This window comes from Aedes albopictus, chromosome 2, assembly GCF_035046485.1.
Source record: "Aedes albopictus strain Foshan chromosome 2, AalbF5, whole genome shotgun sequence".
NCBI lineage: Eukaryota > Metazoa > Arthropoda > Insecta > Diptera > Culicidae > Aedes > Aedes albopictus.
Window position 1 is genome coordinate 203,865,220 of NC_085137.1, and position 19,540 is coordinate 203,884,759.

Genomic DNA, 19,540 nt, shown 5'->3' on the forward strand with positions numbered 1-19,540 from the left:
AAAACAGCTCACTATGACGTTTAAATGGATTGACCCATAATTACAAGTGATCCATAATTATGCAATGACTGTATATCATTCACGAACAATAACAGTTGACAATAAACCAGGCGCGCAAGTATATGTACACAATTTGGCATCCTGGCGTTAGCTGTGACTAGTGGCGCGTTTTACCCCGCATTGAAACTAAAAATCTGAAAATCAAACTTTTTTTCAAATTTGAATTTTTTAGTAGTAAAACATAAAACTGGTTTATGGTTTCTTCTATTTGAAAGGAAACATGTTGATGCTTCATGTTAGTGCCAAAAAAGTGTGTATTATGAAGTGTTTCGTGGTTAAAATTGGACTCTTCCTTAACGTGGGCGTCTTACCCCCAGTTCCCCTATATTACCCTCATTCAAGCTTGCTATTTGATGAAAACATTCGCGAAATGATGCGATTTGCTTTCGACAACGAATACGTTTTCACCCATCCTCGCTTTATTCAATCAACCTCCCATACGAGTAGCACACGAACGAACTCAACACTGATCAGCATAGTTGACTCTTCCTTTTCGCCGTTGAGCCGTTGCGTTCTAGCTAAGCATCTCTTTTCATCGCTTTCGATGCTTTTCGACAGCTTATCGCGAAGCATCGTTGGCTGGAAGCTATATTAGTATGGTATCGGTACATGCGAATGTTGCTTCTGTGTGCGTGTCAAGCGTTCGTGCCGTAGCTTCGCAAACCAACCTATTCGGTATGGTTCGGGCGAATGTGTGGCGGCACAGTCAGATGTGTGCAAAATCGTTTGTGATTTACATCATGTTCGTTTTGCCACCTCTTTGCTGCTGGTCATCGCTGATCAGTGCACAGTTCAATCGCACGCGATAAATATACAGTTAATGAGTTGTGATGAGCACTAGTGAGGTGATAATTTGCATCATTGCCCTCATTTAATATTTAGAGATTTTGGGTGGAAGAGAAAAGTTTTGCTTAGCTGAGAGATTCCGTGGAGAAATGTTTGAAAAAAAAACTATGTACCGTAAACGGTATGGTAACATAAGGCTGAAATTCAAAAGGCTGAATACGAATGGCGGAAATGGAGAAACTGTATCATAAGGCTGAAATAACAAAAGGTTGAACATATGAAAATGCATGAATAAGTTATAGCACCTCTTTCTTCTCTTGGCGTTACGACCCAAATGAGATCAAGCAAGCTTCTCAGCTCAGTAACAATATTTGAATTGCTACAATTGTTATTTGCAAAAGCTGTTTTAAAGTAATCAATTTGATTCCGGAATACGGTACCTTAAAATTAACAAAATAAATCTTAAAGGCCCAAATAAGAATCGCATATTATCCAAAACAGAAAAATCATTTTCTCCAGAATGACGAAATATCTAACAAAACCAGCGTGTCCGATTGTCATTATTGACTAAATAAACCATCGGGCATTCTTATTTTCTTCGATTTGGGGAACATTAAAAAAGTGCCTTTTTAGTTCTGGAACATCTGCCATTCTCAATTGAGCCTTAACCTTTCCGGACGCGCGCTATCAAGCAACCGAAACTGCACCGCTCTCGCATAGTGTTGTACTTTTTACAACAACGTGCGTGCTGAAGGGTTAAGATGATCTATTCAGCTCCACTAGATTTTTATCAACAATAATTTGAAGTAAAAGTAACTAATTAAAATAAAAGCTTTTAAAATTATACACTCCCGATCAAAAGTTTGGGGTCACCCCCTCAAAAACGTCATTTTTTAGGCCCATATCTTCGCCGTCCGATTTCAAAACCCTAGCCTAGAAAGCCTTCCAATTAATAACTGTGGAAGTGCTCAAAGAACACTAAGTTGGAGAGAGGCATGCCAAGTCTCAGTGGAGACGTAGAGCCATAAAGAAGAAGAAGAAGAAGAAGAAGAAGAAGAAGAAGAAGAAGAAGAAGAAGAAGAAGAAGAAGAAGAAGAAGAAGAAGAAGAAGAAGAAGGTCTCATTCAAAAGATAATAAGTCAAAGAAACATTGAACATGATTTAAAAGAAACTTTTTCAAAAAAATTTGTATGTAAACTTAACTCAAAGTTGCCAATATTCTAAAAAAAAATAATATAAACTTACGGCAGTGTCGCTGTAAATTGGGTCGACCAAATTTTAAGATGAGAGCGGTAATATAACCCATTTTCTATAAGCTTTCAACTGCTTTTTACAGAACTTAGGTAAAAAATCTAGAAAAAAAAAGTTATGAAGTAAATGAATCCTTGATGTTATTGACCAAATGTTTGGGGTCACTATCGTAAAATATGGAAAAGTGATTTGTTGATATCTTTGTCATCTTTCATTCAATTTCAATTCTTCTTGGCTTATTTGAAACAAAATGAACGATACTTACTGCATAGACATTGAACCACACATATTTGTTGAAATTTACATACTAAAACTTAACGTAAAGTTGCACCATTTTTTGTAGTGTGGTGAAATGTGTTAACTTTACATAACAATGTTATATGCAAAAATCGTTAATTACGTTAATTTAAAGACATCAAAAGTAAATTGATTTTTTTAATTTGAAATGAGCCAAAAAGAATTAAAATTGAACTATAGATGACGAAGATATCAACAACTCACTTTTCCATGTTTTACGAAAGTGACCCCAAACTTTTGGTCGATGACATGAAGAGTTAATTTACTTAATAACTTTTTTCTAGATTTTTTAGCTAAGTTCTGTAAAAAGCAGTTGAAAGCTAATAGAAAATGGGTCATATTACCGCTCTCATCTTAAAATTTGGTCGACCCAATTTCCAGCGACACTGCCGTAAGTTTATATTCATTTTTTTTAGAAAATTTAGCAACTTTGGGTTAAGTTTGCACACAAATTTTTTTGAAAAAGTTTCTTTTAAATCATGTTTAAAGTTTCTTTGACTTATTATCTTCTGGATGAGACCTAGGGTTTTGAAATCAGACGCAAATTGGCGGAGATATGGGCCAATAAAAAATTACATGTTTTTGAGGGGTTGACCCCAAACTTTTGATCGGGAGTGTACCTGAAATAGTACTAAAATTCTACAAATTTTGCCACAGATTTTAAGAGTTGTATACCGTGAGGTAAGGGTGATCGACAACTTTTTTAATTTCATAATTTGAACGTATGCTAGCTAGAACGTATGGAGTACTAGAACGAATCTTACAGTCCATTGTAGCGCACAACCTCCGTAAAGACAAGGCAAAGCGCGAAACTGTAAACGAAAATACCTCGAAATTGAGTTTTTGAAAAGTGCTATTATGGTGATCACGATATCCTAAAATCTAGATGACCGAATTGAAAATTATTTTATAAATTGTTCTTTTTTTAAATCTCGAGGAACTGAAAACACTTTTCATAAATAAATGCATAATTGACTTAAGAAATAGTGTTCAGCTTAGTGGAACTATTATTATAACTTATTAAAGTATTAAGCAGTTCTTTTGATCTCTGTAAACTGATCAAGTTGAACAAATATCTCTCATACAAATTATAGAAATGCTCATTGAAACTGAGAGTGAAGAAAGGTTTCCAAATTGCATTAATAAAGTTAAATTTCAAGGAAACAGAGGATGTTTACTTATAGTTTATGGTTTTTCTGGGATAAGCCTACTTAAATTACATTGAAGAAAGTTTTAACAGCTAATTCTGTTTCCCTCTGGTTCTGCGTATCCGCGTATCATTCTCATTACTTTTTCGTTGTAAAAAATACCAAGGGTTACTCCCTACAATAAGGCAATTATATAAATTATGCAAATTGATAAGGTTTTTCCCCCAAAACAAATGCACTGCCCCAGCTAGAACCGCACCCTCGCCGTGAAACATTTCCCCATCGACCAAAGTTTGCGAATATACTTTCATACTTTACGACTGATCCAATTTTCCACTTTAGCACAATGTCAACTTTCGAAGACCGCCGAATCTTGGAGTGCGTGCAAATAGCTTACCCAGAGGAAAGTTTACAAACGACTACGATTAACCACCGGTGGCAAGCAATAATAAGCAACTCCAGTGTGCGAACCGTGGCCACGTGGCCGCGTGTGTGTAAATAAGTTTGCTCAAATATAATAAAAATAATAATAAAAAAGTGAAAGTGAAAATCCTACGCAGCAACGAAACGCAGCAACGGAAGCCACATCCCGATAGCGAACGAAACAATCTCATAATGAAGAGGAGAAAATTTATGAATCGAAAATTATGAAATCCAATAATAATAAATTATGTGAAGCAGCCTGGCGCAAAGAATCTATTACGGTGAATTTATTTTCTCGGAAGGCAGCGTAGAAATTCGCAGCAAACGCCCAAAAGTGCGGGAGGAGGAGGAGGAGGAGGAAGAGCAGCAGAAATCGAAGAAGAAAAGTTGCTGAAAGTCAGAATATCAACAAGGGTCCAGCTGTGTGGGTGTGTGTGCAGGTAGTGGGGAGTGGGAGAGGATGTGGGCACCCAAAGTGGTCCCCGGTGGCCGACGGCAATGGGTCCGACCAGAAGAACCGCCCATCGAACCACACTCGCCGCAGGTCCAGTGGTGTGCAGAATGTCGGCGAAGAGCCCACCTAGTGAAAATGTGGAACGGCCCGGAGGAGGTCGACGAACTTGTGTGAAATTTTCCCAGATTGGTGTGCATTTTTGTGGGGAAACAGCCGCGAAGGAAGCCGCAAACCTGCAAATGGGCCTATTTGGCTAGGGAGTAACGAAATTGATAGCCGTCGAGCAGTTTATTTTGCTGTGTTGTACTCTATAATTGTGTGCAAACGAGACGGTGAAAACATGGTATGGAAGAAACTTTTCCGGGGAAAATTGCGGCAGATAATCGTGCAGTCAGGCAGTAAATGGGGTTTAACACGACGACGCCGCCGACGGAGTGAATGAGACCAGCAGAAGCAGCAGTGATCGGAAATGTGAACAAAAAGATGAAAGCCAATCGAGTGCGGGGAGTTTTAAAGACAGGACCTGTTTGAAGAAGAAGTGATGGTTATAAGAACGTTAACTTTCTCGGCCGAACATGAAGAAATATGGTATTAAATGGTAGGATGGTCGGATAATAGACGTATACATGCTAGGCATGCGGATGCTTGTCAAAAAAGACGTAAGAATTTGGTATTGCAATGGACTGAGTGGAGTTATTTTAACCCATGATCAGAAGTATAAAAACGTTTCGTAGAAGCATTATTTTTACAAAATCTAAAAACATAAAAAATAAACGAATATTAATTATTGATCACTATGTTGCAGCTGTTGTCAGCAACAAAAGTAGGCTAGTCAATTTTACAGAGCACCTAACAAAATTTTCAAATGTATTAACTGGGAGGAAAACAAAATTATTAATTTCGTCTAGGCTCAAACTTCTTTAGTTATGATGTGGGTCTTAAAATTGGTCAAGCACTGTGTCCGATACATTTCGTCTTCGACTAATCAGTACAGAGTAGTGCTACTTGCACCGCCAAGCAGACGTTATTTGTAGCACAGCCTAGTACTCACTTAGTCAGTCTTTTTCCTATGTCTACAGAATTGCAAAACTAGTTTGTAGTCTGAATATTAATATTTAAGAATTGATGAGAACTCCAGATTCCATAAAATCGGGTTATTTTGAAAACTTTATAGTATGTTTTCTCAATGTTTTTGTGTGCAACAGTATTTTGAAATCAAATTCAAGACTCTCAGCTACATACTGCAGGGTACTTGAAATAAGGAACAAGTTCGGGTTATTGACTCGTATTTGTTCATGTTGGCCAGAGCTACTTTTTCATATTTTTGAAAGTGCTCTGAAAACACATAATAAACCACAATTAAATCTTAGTTTAAAATGCTTTAAATACATACATGTTTCAAGAATGCGTGTAGAGTATATTGATTTTGGGGCGAATAACAAAAAAAAAGTAATTCCATAGAAATCACCTATAGTTTGTGAGGCACATCAGAACCCTAAGATGTTTCGTAAAAAAGCCATTGTGGATGTTTCCTTATTTAGTTTATTCAAAGCTCTCCAAATTTTTTAACATGATTTTTATGGTAATTGAAACAAATCCAAAATGAACTCCCAATACTGAATTATTTGGATTCTAGAAGATTTTTGTTCTCTGTTAGATTCTTTCTTAGGGGTCTCCAGTTAGCCTAGTGGTTAAGGCTATGGATCGCCAATCCGGAGACGGCGGGTTCGATTCCCGTTCCGGTCGGGAAAATTTTCTCGACTGCCTGGGCATAGTGTATCATTGTGCTTGCCTCACAAGATACAAATTCATGCAATGGCTGGCAAAGAAAGCCCTTCAATTAATAACTGTGGAAGTGCTCAAAGAACACTAAGTTTGAGAGAGGCAGGCCAAGTTCCAGTGGGAACGTAGAGCCATACAGAAGAAGAAGAAGAAGAAGATTCTTTCTTACAGAGAATACTTTGTTTCCTTTTCAGGACTGGACTTGTAGCAAAAAAGCTTGTCATACAGTAATGTTCCAATTTTATCATCCATCACCTTATTAAAAAGCTTTTAAACATTGTGCAAAATCAATACAACTCTTCAATATTTATATTTCTACAGCGCGTACTTTCAACATATACATATCTAGAAGTGTAGGAAGAACTTAAACGTAACAGGAGTTTTAAGAAAAATAAATCGAAAGCACGCCATGATGATATAATCGCGAAACATTACTGTACCATATGTATGTAATGTTTAAAACGCATTTCAGTGCCAGCCTCGAAAACTGTAGCAATTTGAGATTTCCACCGATATCAAGGTCATGTAGGCTAACGGATGCTTACATGAATTTCATCAGAAAATATATTAAAATCTTTTCAAGGTTATGTTATGTTGATAAAATTCATCCTAGACTAATTCATTAACCATGTTGGTTACATTTTTTGTGGAAACTCTGTAGTTCTATTTAGAAAAAAAAAATTCATTAGGATTTTTGGAACTTTTGGATTGCATAATTTTATAATCTAATAACTTATAAGATTTTTGAAAACATTTTAAAACATTATATCTTAATATGTACTTTATGAAACTTTTTCATTTTTTGTTGTGTTATAGCTTATACCTAAAGCTTTCATATGCAGCTTTGTTTGAGGTTTTAAATTCACTACAAGAATATGAAAAATCTGTATATATTCGGAGTATTATTTAGAAATTCATCATATTTTGATCAATAAAAGTACCAAGTGTTTTCAACTTCTGAAAACTTTCTTAATGTAATTTTATACATAACCACCTCGACTACATATGCAGAGTAGGTCCTATACATTTGCCGTTTGATTTATGCATTTTTATCAGTGGAAAACGTTTGACAGATTAAATGTACAAAATATGGTAAATTTATAAACATCGTCAACTACATACGCAGATTTTCATATTTTTGTACAGTCATACCTCGATATAACGTAACTGCAATTTTATTTTCGTTACGTTATATCGAAGTTACGTTATATCGAAGCAAAAAAATTTTTTTCACGAAATTCGTTTTAAATACATATTTTGAAAAGAAAATTACCAAAAAGATTATGTTAATCACCCAACAGTGATTTCCAGCCTTTCTTATATTTTTTTTCATCATTGAATTTTATATATTTTTAAAAGTTTGTAAGATCATACATATGTCGAATACCTAGCATGTCTCTTTATAAAACTATTTAAGCCAATGTCACATAAATCAGAATTCTTCTTATCAGCAGTCTACTACCGACAAAAAAAGTGGAATGGCGACAGTCCCTCAAGCCAAAAAAAACCAGACCCCAACAACAACAACAAGGATCGAATCCCACTCCCGACATACTCACATAAAAATGTGGGTTCTTCTTTCGGAAGGGAAGTAAAACGTGGGTCCCGAGATGAACTAGCCAAGGGTTAAAAATCTCGTTAATACAGACAAAAAAAAAAAAAAAAAACAACAACAAGGATTCTTCTCCTTTTTTGGATCTAGAACTGGTCAAACGTCAAGCGTTATGTATTGGTGTGATTATAAGTAAGAAATCTATGTGACGCAGGCAAAATTGTAATCCGATGATGCCTCCAGGAATTCCTTTCGGGATTCCTCTAGAAATAATTCGGAAATTCACCCAGGAGTTCCTGGTTGAGTGCCTCATGAAATACCTCATGTGATTCTAAGGATATTTATCCAAGGATCCTTCAACCTTCTAAGATTCCTCCATAAATTCTTACTGAGTTTTATATCTGCTATGATATCTTTAGGAACGCCTGCCTTAATTGCTCCAGATGTTTTTGATATGATTCCTCCACGAATTTTCCTTGCGATTTATCAAGCAATTTCTGTAGGATTCCCCAAAGAGATTTGTTTTTCAAGATTTATTCTGTCCAAGATTTTTCCGAGGTCGTTCCTCTTGAAATTCCTACTAGGATTTCTCCAGTCACTCCTGCAAGGATCCTCCAAAAAGTTCCAATATTTCAACTATTCCTGTCCTAAGTAACACATTTGTCGCAGAAGACTCACGGCGGCACAGGTTTTGTTGCACAGGAGTCACTGTGACTTACTTCTAACAAATGAATTCTTACTTGCTAGAAGTAAATCGCAGTGACTTCTGCGTCATGAAAACTTGCGCCACTGTGACTCTTCTATGACAAGTGTGTTACTTGGGGTATTTGCCAAGATTCACCCAGGTATTCTTGCTGCAACTCATCCAGCACAATTTGACGGAGTTTCCAAAAGATTTCCTCTTCAGATCCCGCTAGAAAAACTTCAGGAGTCCAGAGATTCCTTGGAAATTTCCTTCTGAGATACAAAAGTAATTCTTTAAAAAAATATTGTAAGGATTTCTCCAAGAATAACAGATAGAATTATACTAGAAATTTCTTCAAAGATTCCTCCAGATATTCCTTACTTGATTTTTCCAGGAATTCTTCCTAGAATGCATTCAGGATTTTTTTTAAATTCAGGCTTATTCTGCGCGGCGTGTGAGGTGAGACGAGTCGAATGAGGTGACAAAAGTCGACTCGCCCCATTTGATTTACATTAGTCGTCTCACGTCACGTGAGACGAAACCGTCCATCTCACCTCACACGCCGCGCAGAATAAGCCTGATTACTTCAGGAATTCAACCTAAGTTTTTTATCCATGGATTCTCACTGTGACCCTTCTTGAAAATCCAACTAGGATTCCTCAAGTGCACGAATTTCTCCAGAAGTTCCTGCTGAGATTTATACAGAAGTTCCTTATGTAATTAAAGACTTCCCCTGAATGTTACCAGGAATAATTGTGTTTATTGCGGTAGAAATTCCTCCGAGGATAAAGCACGTTTTTTTCCAGGCATTCCTCCAGAAGTTCCACCATTTATTCAGGAATGTCTTTAGGAATTCCTTCAAGAATTCTTCTGAGAATTTCTTCGCGAATTTCTCCAGTGATTTCTCAAGAAGTTCATCCAGGGATTTATCAGAGAATTTCTCTAGTGATTTTCTGCTAAATTTACTCTAAGACAAAGCGGACCGTTACTGGCGTTCTTACACCCAGTATCACACGAAATCGTGTTCACTTTAAATGCTGTCTACGTTTGGAGTTTAAAGGCTATGTTCCAGTAGGGATGTGATGCCAATAATGAGTAGAAGATGTAATATTTGTTCTGTGAATAGTTATATAACATTTCTTATCAACTGTGACACCGAAAATTCTTTTAAAACTTTGAAATTGGTCGTATAACCCATAACTGGATAGCAGGCTTGCTTCCAGGAGGGGTGTAATATCATATAGAAAATTTTTTAAATCACTCTAATTATTTAAATAGTGAAAAGTTGGAACCAAAAAAAAAGTTACGTTATATCGAGGTAAAAGTTACGTTATATCGAGTTACGTTATATCGAGGTAGTGAACAAATTAACCCTAACAAGTCTGCTTACTAAATGTGCATGTGTTAGCATTCCCTCAAAAAAAGTTTGAAAATATTTCTTCTAATATTGTTTGAGATATTTAATATACCATCAAGCTTTACTAAAAGTTCTTTGACTTTCAGGAAACTTATTCAATCTTGCTCGAAATTTTACAAATGGAGCTTTAATATATGATTTGTGATTGTTCAAAATTTCAGCGTTTTTGATTGACCCATAAAAAGTTATGACCATTTGAATGAAAAATTATTTTGACGAAAATACATATAGCTTTACGGACAATTCTTTGCTTTTGGTACACTGTATATGAGAATTTATTGATCCTTTTATGAAAAACACTGTACAACAGTAAAAAAAACTTAAATAACATTTCAGAATGTCTCAATTTTTTTTCTTTTTTTTTTGAATTTTCTATAAATTAGGCTACTACAAATTTCATTTCGACTTTTTGTCTACAACCCCCTTCAAATTTTTGACTGGATTTTGCATTTAAAAGGGGCAGATAAGAAATATTTATCAAAAATTTAGACATTGCTAAACATTTTTAATGATTTTCAGATAAAATGCTTTATTATTTTTATCCCCCCCCTCAACCAGCCACAGAGTAGTGGGACAAAATGTGAAATAAATACTTGTAACGGCCTTAAGTATGGTTGGATGTAGGAAAAAAATATGAAAAGTTTTTGCGTTGGAACTTGTGCGAAAAAAAACTTTCGATATCAAATATCTACAAAAATGTTCCCTTTTGTTTGTTTTAAAAATCGATATAAAAAAGGGAACTAGAGAAAAAATAGATTGAAGCATCTGAAAATTCTGGGTTACTTGGCAAATTTTCAGGCTAGAAATCAGTTTTCTATACAAAACAAAATTAAAAAAAAAACAATATTTTTGAAAAATTATTTTTTTATGACATCTAACATAGATCCGCGATGAATATACTCTCAATGTTTGTTATAAAAGTCCTTTATATAACCTCAAGTAATAATATATCAAGTCAAAAATGGCAATGTTCCATAACATTATAAAAACGTTTTACTTGAAGTTTCGGCAGTGTTTCTTCTGAAATCTCTTTCAAAAAGTTTGCAGAGGATATTCTCAGAATACAATAGGAATTTATCGACGAAACCACTATGGCAACACTTCTATGTAATCTAGTAACAATTTCAGATAAGTCATCAGAATTTTTTTTTTCAAATTCTCTTAGACTTCTTCAGCTAATACTTCTGTTAGGCAAAATAATTTAAAATAAATAAAATGAATTTTGTTTCGAAAAATATTCAAAACTGTAATAAATTAAGAACTTAAGTTAATTATAGAAACATTGATCTTTGCACTTCCTTTTTCTCACGTTGTCGACGTTCTCACTGGAACTTGGCCGTACTCTTTTCAGCTTAGTGTTCTTTGATCACTTCCTCAGTTATTATTTGAAGGGCTTTATATGCCTGCATTGCATGAATTCGTATATTGAAAGGCAAGCACAATGATATACTATGCCCAGGGAGCCGAGCAAATTGTCCCGACTGGAACGGGAATCGAACCCGCCATATCGGGATCTCCGGATTGGCGATCCATACCCTTAATTGCTAACAAAAACCTATTGAAAAATATCCATAGGAGAGCCAGTTATTCAACAAAAACCGAAATTTGTATTGCTCCACCCATACAAAGTGTTAAGCGATTTTGATCAAGTTTATTGTTAATTTCTAATTTTTAATTGAGCGATAATATAGCTGCCAATTGCTAACTAGAGACTCTGATCTTTGAACTTCTAGTTCACATTTTTAAATGGCTTATCTTTCTTAACTGAAAAGATTTGGTTTACTACAAAACAATGAATTTAGGCTGAATTTGGCAGGGTCTCTACCACGAATTCTGCATTTTTGGCAAAACTCCACAAGAAAACTTTGTTCAATTAAATGAAATTTATCAAGAGAATTTTCATAACGTTCCTGTCAACATTTTAGAACAAAATCGCTGTATTCGATATTATCTTGGAAAAGATTCCAAAAGTATTTTTGTAAGGTTTTGTTTTTAAAATTTATTCATAGATTTCATGAATGATTGACAATTGTATATGTGGAATTCAGTGTAAAACTTGTAAAATGTTTTCCAACATTTGTTTTTAATATTTCTCTTGAATATAGCCACATTTCCCAAAAACGTAGATTTATTTGATTTTGTTTTGAATATCCCACAATTTTGTCAGAAACTGCTTTAGGAAACTCCCATGAAACTCCTAGGAAAAAACCTAATATTAAAGTTTTCTCTGGGCTTCTCTCTTTTTACATTTTTTTTTCTAAATGAATCTAATTTTTTAACATACGTTTTTGATATAAAACATCTACAATTTTTTTATCATAGAGGCTTTAAACCAACGGGTTCATTCACCTCTTAGGATCTACAAAAATGATCACTTTTATTTGTTTTAAAAATCGATAAAAAATAGAAATTCGAAAAAAAAAAACAGATTGATGCGTTTGACTATCCTGGGTTACTTGGCAAATTTGAATTCCAATTTAGAATTTTCCATAAATCTATTCAAAATTATCTTCTTCATGTTGGTTACAAATTCCGTCATCTTCTGCCTCCTAAAAATTTTACAACAATATAAGCCAAAACACGTTCAAGGATTTCCATACCAGAATTCCTTGTGGGAACTCCTCCTAGAACCCTGAAGTTGCCCCTTCAAATCGTTCAGAGATTTATTTAAAAAAAAAATCAAATATCACCAAATGTAAAAATAAAATCAGTTTACAAAATGAAGCCGTACAATGAAATTTATATTTTTTTTTTCAAAGCTGCAGTAAGAAATATCCTTCAAAAATTTCCCAATACAGTGGTTTTTCGATTTTGTCACGGTTCTATTTAATGACGCTCCATTATATCACACTCGATTTTAGCACGCTATTTTTTTCGATTATTTCACGCTATGATAGTCGATACAAATATCGCCCAGCACATATTCCAAACAATATAGGACACACGAATCGTCATAAGTAAGATATTTTGCACTTAAGTATACGATTATGGTGCCATTGGTGACAGACTGGACACAGGATTCGATTATCTAGAGTTACATTCCCATGCTTTGCTCTGCATCGAGTACGGTCTGTATGCGTCAATTCCACGCGTTACATTTTCCATCAGGGGTCTCCAGTTAGCCATTGTGAATAAGGTTTTCGATCGTCAATTCAGAGACGGCGGGTTCGATTCCCATTCCAGTCGGGAACTTTTCTAGAATTCAATTAATAACTGTGGTAGTACTCAAAGAACACTAAGCTGAATAGAGGCAGCCCTAGTTCCATTGGGAACGTAGAGTCACAAAGAAGAAGTAGAAGAAAAAAGCGTTTTCTAAAAACTTACTTTGATTTTATTTATTTTATTTTTTGTATTTTAATTATCATTAACGAGCTTTACAATCCGGGGCTCGTTCATGTCAGGACCTACGGTTTCACTTTACTTCCGAAGGAATAACTAACATTTTGTAAATTTATCGGGTTTTTTAAGTTGATATGCTGTTCAATTAATGCCAACCAGCATATCGAACGATCAGAAATTAAAGACAGAACCTTTAAACTTCGAAACAATTTTACAACAAAGCGTAACACGACAACATCGCAAAAATGTCAAATTTTGTTTTTTCAACCAAAAATTTCCAACCTTCTGGAAACACTTTTGAAAATGTTATGTACTCGACGATAAATTTAAGCAATTATCTTTATTTTGCTGTATAAAGATTGAAAATCGACAACATATGAAATCATGAAGTTCGAAGACCATGGTGTAGAAGTGCAAATAATACCTTCAATATTTGATTTTAGAGACACTAAAAATTAATTACATACATACAGGAATATTAGACTTTCATTACCGGGTTTGATATTTTGTTCGTTTTTTGTTTGATTTTTTTGTGTGCAAGTACACTCCCGTTCAAAAGTTTGGGGTCACCCCCTCAAAAACATGTCATTTTTTTAGGCCCATATCTCCGCCAATTTGCGTCCGATTTCAAAACCCTAGGTTTCATTCAAAAGATAATAAGTCAAAGAAACTTTGAACATGATTTAAAAAAAACTCTTTCAAAAAAAAATTGTGTGTAAACTTAACCCAAATTTGCCAAATTTTCTAAAAAATGAATATAAACTTACGGCAGTGTCGCTGGAATTTGGGTCGACCAAATTTTAAGATGAGAGCGGTAATATGACCCATTTTCTATTAGCTTTCAACTGCTTTTTACAGAACTTAGCTAAAAATTCTAGAAAAAAAGTTATTAAGTAAATTAATAATTGATGTCATCGACCAAAAGTTTGGGGTCACCCCTCAAAATGCTGTATCGGCCAAAAGTTTGGGGTCACTATCGTAAAACATGGAAAAGTGATTTGTTGATATCTCTGTCATCTTTCATTCAATTTTAATTCTTCTTGGCTTATTCGAAACAAAATGAATGATACTTACTGCATAGACATTGAACCACACATATTTGTTGAAATTTACATACTAAAACTTAACGTAAAGTTGCCTCATTTTTTGAAGCGTGGTAAAATGTGCTAACTTTACATAACATTTTTATATACAAAAATCGTTAAATACGTTAAGTGTAAGACATCAAACGTAAATTTAGTTAATTATCTTTGAAATGAGCCAAAAATAATTAAAATTGGACTATAGATGACGAAGATATCACCAAATCACTTTTCCATGTTTTACGATAGTGACCCCAAACTTTTGGCCGATACATCATATTGAGGGGTGACCCCAAACTTTTGGTCGATGACATCAAGGATTAATTTACTTAATAACTTTTTTTCTAGATTTTTTAGCTAGGTTCTGTAAAAAGCAGTTGAAAGCTAATAGAAAATGGGTCATATTACTGCTCTCATCTTAAAATTTGGTCGACCCAACTTCCAGCGACACTGCCGTAAGTTTATATTCATTTTTTAGAAAATTTGGCAACTTTAGGTTAAGTTAACATACAAATTTTTTTGAAAAAATTTCTTTTAAATCATGTTTAAAGTTTCTTTGACTTATTATCTTTTGAATGAAACCTAGGGTTTTGAAATCGGACGCAAATTGGCGGATATATGGGCCTAAAAAATGACATGTTTTTGAGGGGGTGACCCCAAACTTTTGAACGGGAGTGTATATACTATGCCCAGGGAGCCGAGCAAATTTTCCCGACTGGAACGGGAATCGAACTCGCTATATCGGGATCTCCGGATTGGCGATCTATACCCTTAATTTCTAGCTATAGACTCTGATCTTTATACTTCTAGTTCTCATTTTTAAGTAGCGTATCTTGCTTAACTGAAAAGATTTAATTTTCTACAAAATGATGAATTTAGGCTGAATTTTGTAGGGTCTCTACCACGGATTCTGCAATTATGGCAAAACTCGTTAAGAAAACTTTGTTTAATTTCATAAAATTTATCCAGGGAATTTTTATTACGTTCCTGAAAACATTCCCGAACACGTTGTATTCGATATTATTTTGGAAAATAATAAAAAATGTTGGTAACGGTTTTGTGTTTCTAAAAATTGTCCATAGAATTTACGTTGATGGATTACGACTGTTCTTGGTGTATTCTTTGGAGAATTTCTTGGCTTTTCAGTCCGATTGTAAGATCAAAAACACCTTATGTTCTAATGAGTAAGAGAACATTAGGTGTTTTTGATCTCACAATCGAACTGAAACGCCAAGAAATTCTCCAAAACATAGAATTTACAATGAAATTTATCAGATTTTGTTTCAAATTTCCCAAAATTTTGCCCACGAGCCTAATTTGCAACTAAACCTATAAGCATTTGAATTTTATTTCTTTTAACATTTTTAAGTTTTATGGTAGATATTTTCGTAAACATTCTATTAAGATCTCTAGGACTCAAATTGGTGTGGGATACAAATTCTTACATACAAAAAACGTTTTCTTTGGTCTCCTAACAAATTTTGCAAAAAAAAAACAATACATTAATATCTTCTGGATTTTTCAGCTCTTCCTACAATCCTGAAGTTGCACCTTACAGAGAATAATTCATTCAGAGAATATTTCAAAACATTCCCAAGGTTCTATATTTACTAGGTTTAATCACCGCATGACTTAATCATGATTAATTTTAATTGGTTTTTTTTTTCGGTGATATGAATATTACTCAAAGTAAGAGGGAGTAAGGAAAGTAATAAAAGAATTCGGTGGATAGATACGCAAGCGAGCGATAAGAGAAATTGAACAGAAATTGAAATTAACAGAGGGCCATTGTTGAGCAACACAATCACAACGACGATAGTAGAATTCATCTAAGCGAAACGCACAAACTTTGCCGTCAGATACAAAAATGTTTTCTGTATGAAAATCATGCTTAAAACTTGCGCAAAGTTTGTAAGTTATACTTCCAAGCTGATGTAGGACCCAATCTGTTCAATAATTACGTTTTATTGTAACTTTTGTTGTAATCTTTGTGTGAAGTAGTTTGTGCGTGCATATTAAAAATTTGTTGCCATAGAGATAAGTTACTCAACAACGGGGAGCACTGGAAGAAAAGATACGGGATGAAATTGAATGACTAAAAATGTTGAGTCCGCATTCCTCAGCTAACTATTAATACCTAACCGTTCAACTCAAGAACGCATGGCAAGAAGATCGTCATTGTGATTGTGTTGCACAACAATGGCCCTCTGTTAATTTCAATTTCTGTTCAATTTCTCTTATTGCACGCTTGCGTATCTATCCACCGTATTCTTGCATTACTTTTCTTACTCCCTCTTACTTTGAGTAGTATTAATAGGGAACGTCCATAAATTACGTCACGCTTTTAGGGGGAGGGGGGTGGTTTCAGCAAAGTGTGACGACCCATACAAAAATCTCAGAGGTCTCATACAAAAAGCGTGACATAGGGGGGAGGGGGGGTTGAAAATGGGCAATTTTTGCGTGACGTAATTTATGGACGTTCGCATATCACCGAAAAACGCCAATTAAAATTAATTATGATATTCCTAAGAAATCACAATAAAATCAGGTTTTAGAAAATGTTTTTGACGGTTTCAAAGAACTTTTTAGAAACTTCCAAAGCTGCAGTAAGAAACTTCCTTCAAAATTCCCCAAACTGAGTTTTCAGGAAATTCACAACAAATTGTGAAATCCTGAAATTTTCTGAAATTACGTGCTTTCATGCCGCAGTCTCTTAAAAAATTGACCCGCAAAGACAATCAAGCTGAGGATCACAGATCTAAAACAAGCTGATGGTTTGCGATTTAGTTGGTGGTGGTGGCAGCTAGATGCCAAGTAAAGTTTCATACTTCTCTATCTAGGGATCCAAAGCAGATAGACAAAGTTCCTCATTAGGTCAAGAGTAATTTAGTGGTTCAGCAATAAGTTGAAGATTTTGGTGCAAGATCATGCTTTTTGAACTACTGTAACACGGGTGCAGGAACCAGGCCCGTTCGCAGCAAAAGCCTACAAGGAAGAGGATTTTTATTAATTTTGGCGAAGGGTGTTAGGGCGCCTAGTGTATAGAACCCTGCCAATGGGAGGAGTTTAACCCTGAAACCTCTACCTTGTGCACGAGCTTGTAAAGAGCAGATAGAAAAGGTCGTTCTCAGCAAAGTTGTTTCTTGATTTATCTGTAACTTAGGTTTTGTAGGGACTACGTTTATGGCTTGGTATATTTTTTTTTTACAAAAATTGACCTCAAATAGCTATCAACATCACGAACGTTAAGTTCAATCAGAAGTAAAAAAAACAACGTGTCTACTATGAATAACGGCATTTAAAATCAAGTTATTACTTAAACGGCTGCTATGCGGTTTTATGCTATTTAAATCAGATTTTTTTTCATCACGAGACGACCGACAACAAATTCTTTTATATGTGTTTTTTTTGTCTGTTGAGTTATAATACTTAATAGAGTAATAGGTAACTAAGAAAAAAAAAACAAACAGCGCTTCAATCTTTTATTTCGAGTATGATAAAAATGCGATCACCTTGCTTAACAGTAGGAAAAGTTCCTCTACGAAAAAGGTGTACTATCGTTTAAAATTAATGGCTTCTACGAGTACGTTTTTATCTGGCTGCATGTGTCTCAAAGTTCTATTTCATTTCAGCTTGAATTTGTAGTAAGACGATTGCTCTGAATTGATAGCAAACAAAAACGTTCGAATCAACCGAGTGTAAAGTAAATTGCATTATACATATAAATGTGATTAGATTACGACTTCCGTCTATATATGAGAAGCATTCGTGTGTCTCTCGTTTCTACGTCTAACAAAAGATCATCCCATTTCAGGATTTCATTCGACGAAGGTAGAATGCGTTGAGTAGAGGAAGGCAGCTTACCGTCACCGGTAGAAGAAAAAGGGTATCACTGTCAATTGTTCTTCCAATTCTATCGGGAAAAGTACGCCAGCACATCCACCGTCTACATCGTTCTCTCAAAAAGCCAATGAAAAATATCCCCAAAATGTCACCCCGGTGACATCTGACGAAGGTAAAACTTTAATTTAATCATGCCATTTTCCGTTTTTCTCTTTTTCCATGACCTGGGACAATCTCGATTCCCCCTGCTCTCTCTGTCTTGCTCGCCCTAAAAATAACCTGAATGCTTCTTCTTCCTTCCAAAATTCGTGCATCCGATTCAACCTTGGGCTCCTTCCTGGGGTACTTGTTGACTCACACGGTTGTCTCAAATTAGTTACAAAAAGAAAGGAAACAGCTTCAACGTGACAGGGGCCTTCGTGTGAGATAAGAAAAGTATTCCACCCACGACAAGCGTTCTACGGTAGAAAAAAAATCCTTACACACACCCTATTTGGGCAGAAGGCAGTACGACATAATACAAACTCGCACTTACACACGCCGCAGCTAGAGAGGGCAAGAGGGCAGAAGGAGAGCAATAAAATAATTAGCGCGCGGGGGAATTGAGACATGGGGCTGCAGGCGGCCTTCGGTGCCGCGTTACTGACAGCCAGCGTAAGCGTTCTGCTCCTAACGCTGATACCGCCATGTGCACTAGCATCACGTGAGTACCAACCTGTATTATTTTTTCCAGTTTAGTTTTTTTTTTATATCGGTAGCCTGTGGCAGTTGGTGGAATTTTAATGAGCATAAAAACGGTTTGGGGTGAGCGATAGGGGACACGCACGCTCCAGCCCCCGTAGCGATGGAGCACTGATAGATCCGAAAGTTGGCGATATGAGGTGGTAATTACTTCAATGAAGGATGGTTGTGGCTTATGTGAACCGGGCAAGGTTCTTAAAGGCTTATTGAAAACATTTCTACGGCTCAGCACATTTTGCTTCATTTCAAAGAAATGTTCATTTTTATAATTGACGGCACTATGTTCTACATAAGCCATTCTTTAAGTACTCAGATCTCAAATTTTAGAAACATAGATTTTGAAATAAATGTATTCACTTTTAAGTAGCCTGACATTTTCTATGGTTTCTTAAAATTTCATAAATTTTGAGATAACAAAACTGTTTCATATTAAACATACTTTCTTTGTATAATTTTCTTCAATCGTAACACAGTAAATACCTATTGATTGCAATAATTTCATCTTTGAACGCGAAAACTTCTTCAGATTTTTCCATGATGACAATGATTCTACTGCTACATCGTTGTTGAACGATAATGACATGACCCCGTGTATTGTTCTACAATTACCTACTCTGTTTATCCCGAAGGATTTTTCTTCCACTGCCTTCAAATTGAAATGCGCATCACTCAAACAACAA

General features: G+C 35.2%; 1 protein-coding gene across 7 annotated transcripts in view; it reads left to right on the forward strand.

Annotated features, from left to right (window-relative positions):
* LOC109425214 (tyrosine-protein phosphatase Lar) overlaps positions 1 to 19,540 on the forward strand; it is an 830,826-nt gene that overhangs the window by 471,724 nt on the left and 339,562 nt on the right. For 6 of the 7 annotated variants that reach the window (XM_062851023.1, XM_062851025.1, XM_062851028.1 and 3 more), the window contains exons 2-4: positions 3,885 to 5,017; positions 18,091 to 18,291; positions 18,496 to 18,822. In XM_062851023.1, coding sequence (XP_062707007.1) covers positions 18,729 to 18,822 — 94 coding nt within the window. In that variant the 5' untranslated portion in view covers positions 3,885 to 5,017; positions 18,091 to 18,291; positions 18,496 to 18,728. The remainder of the gene's footprint in view (positions 1 to 3,884; positions 5,018 to 18,090; positions 18,292 to 18,495; positions 18,823 to 19,540) is intronic. The other variant, XM_062851024.1, reaches the window with a different exon arrangement.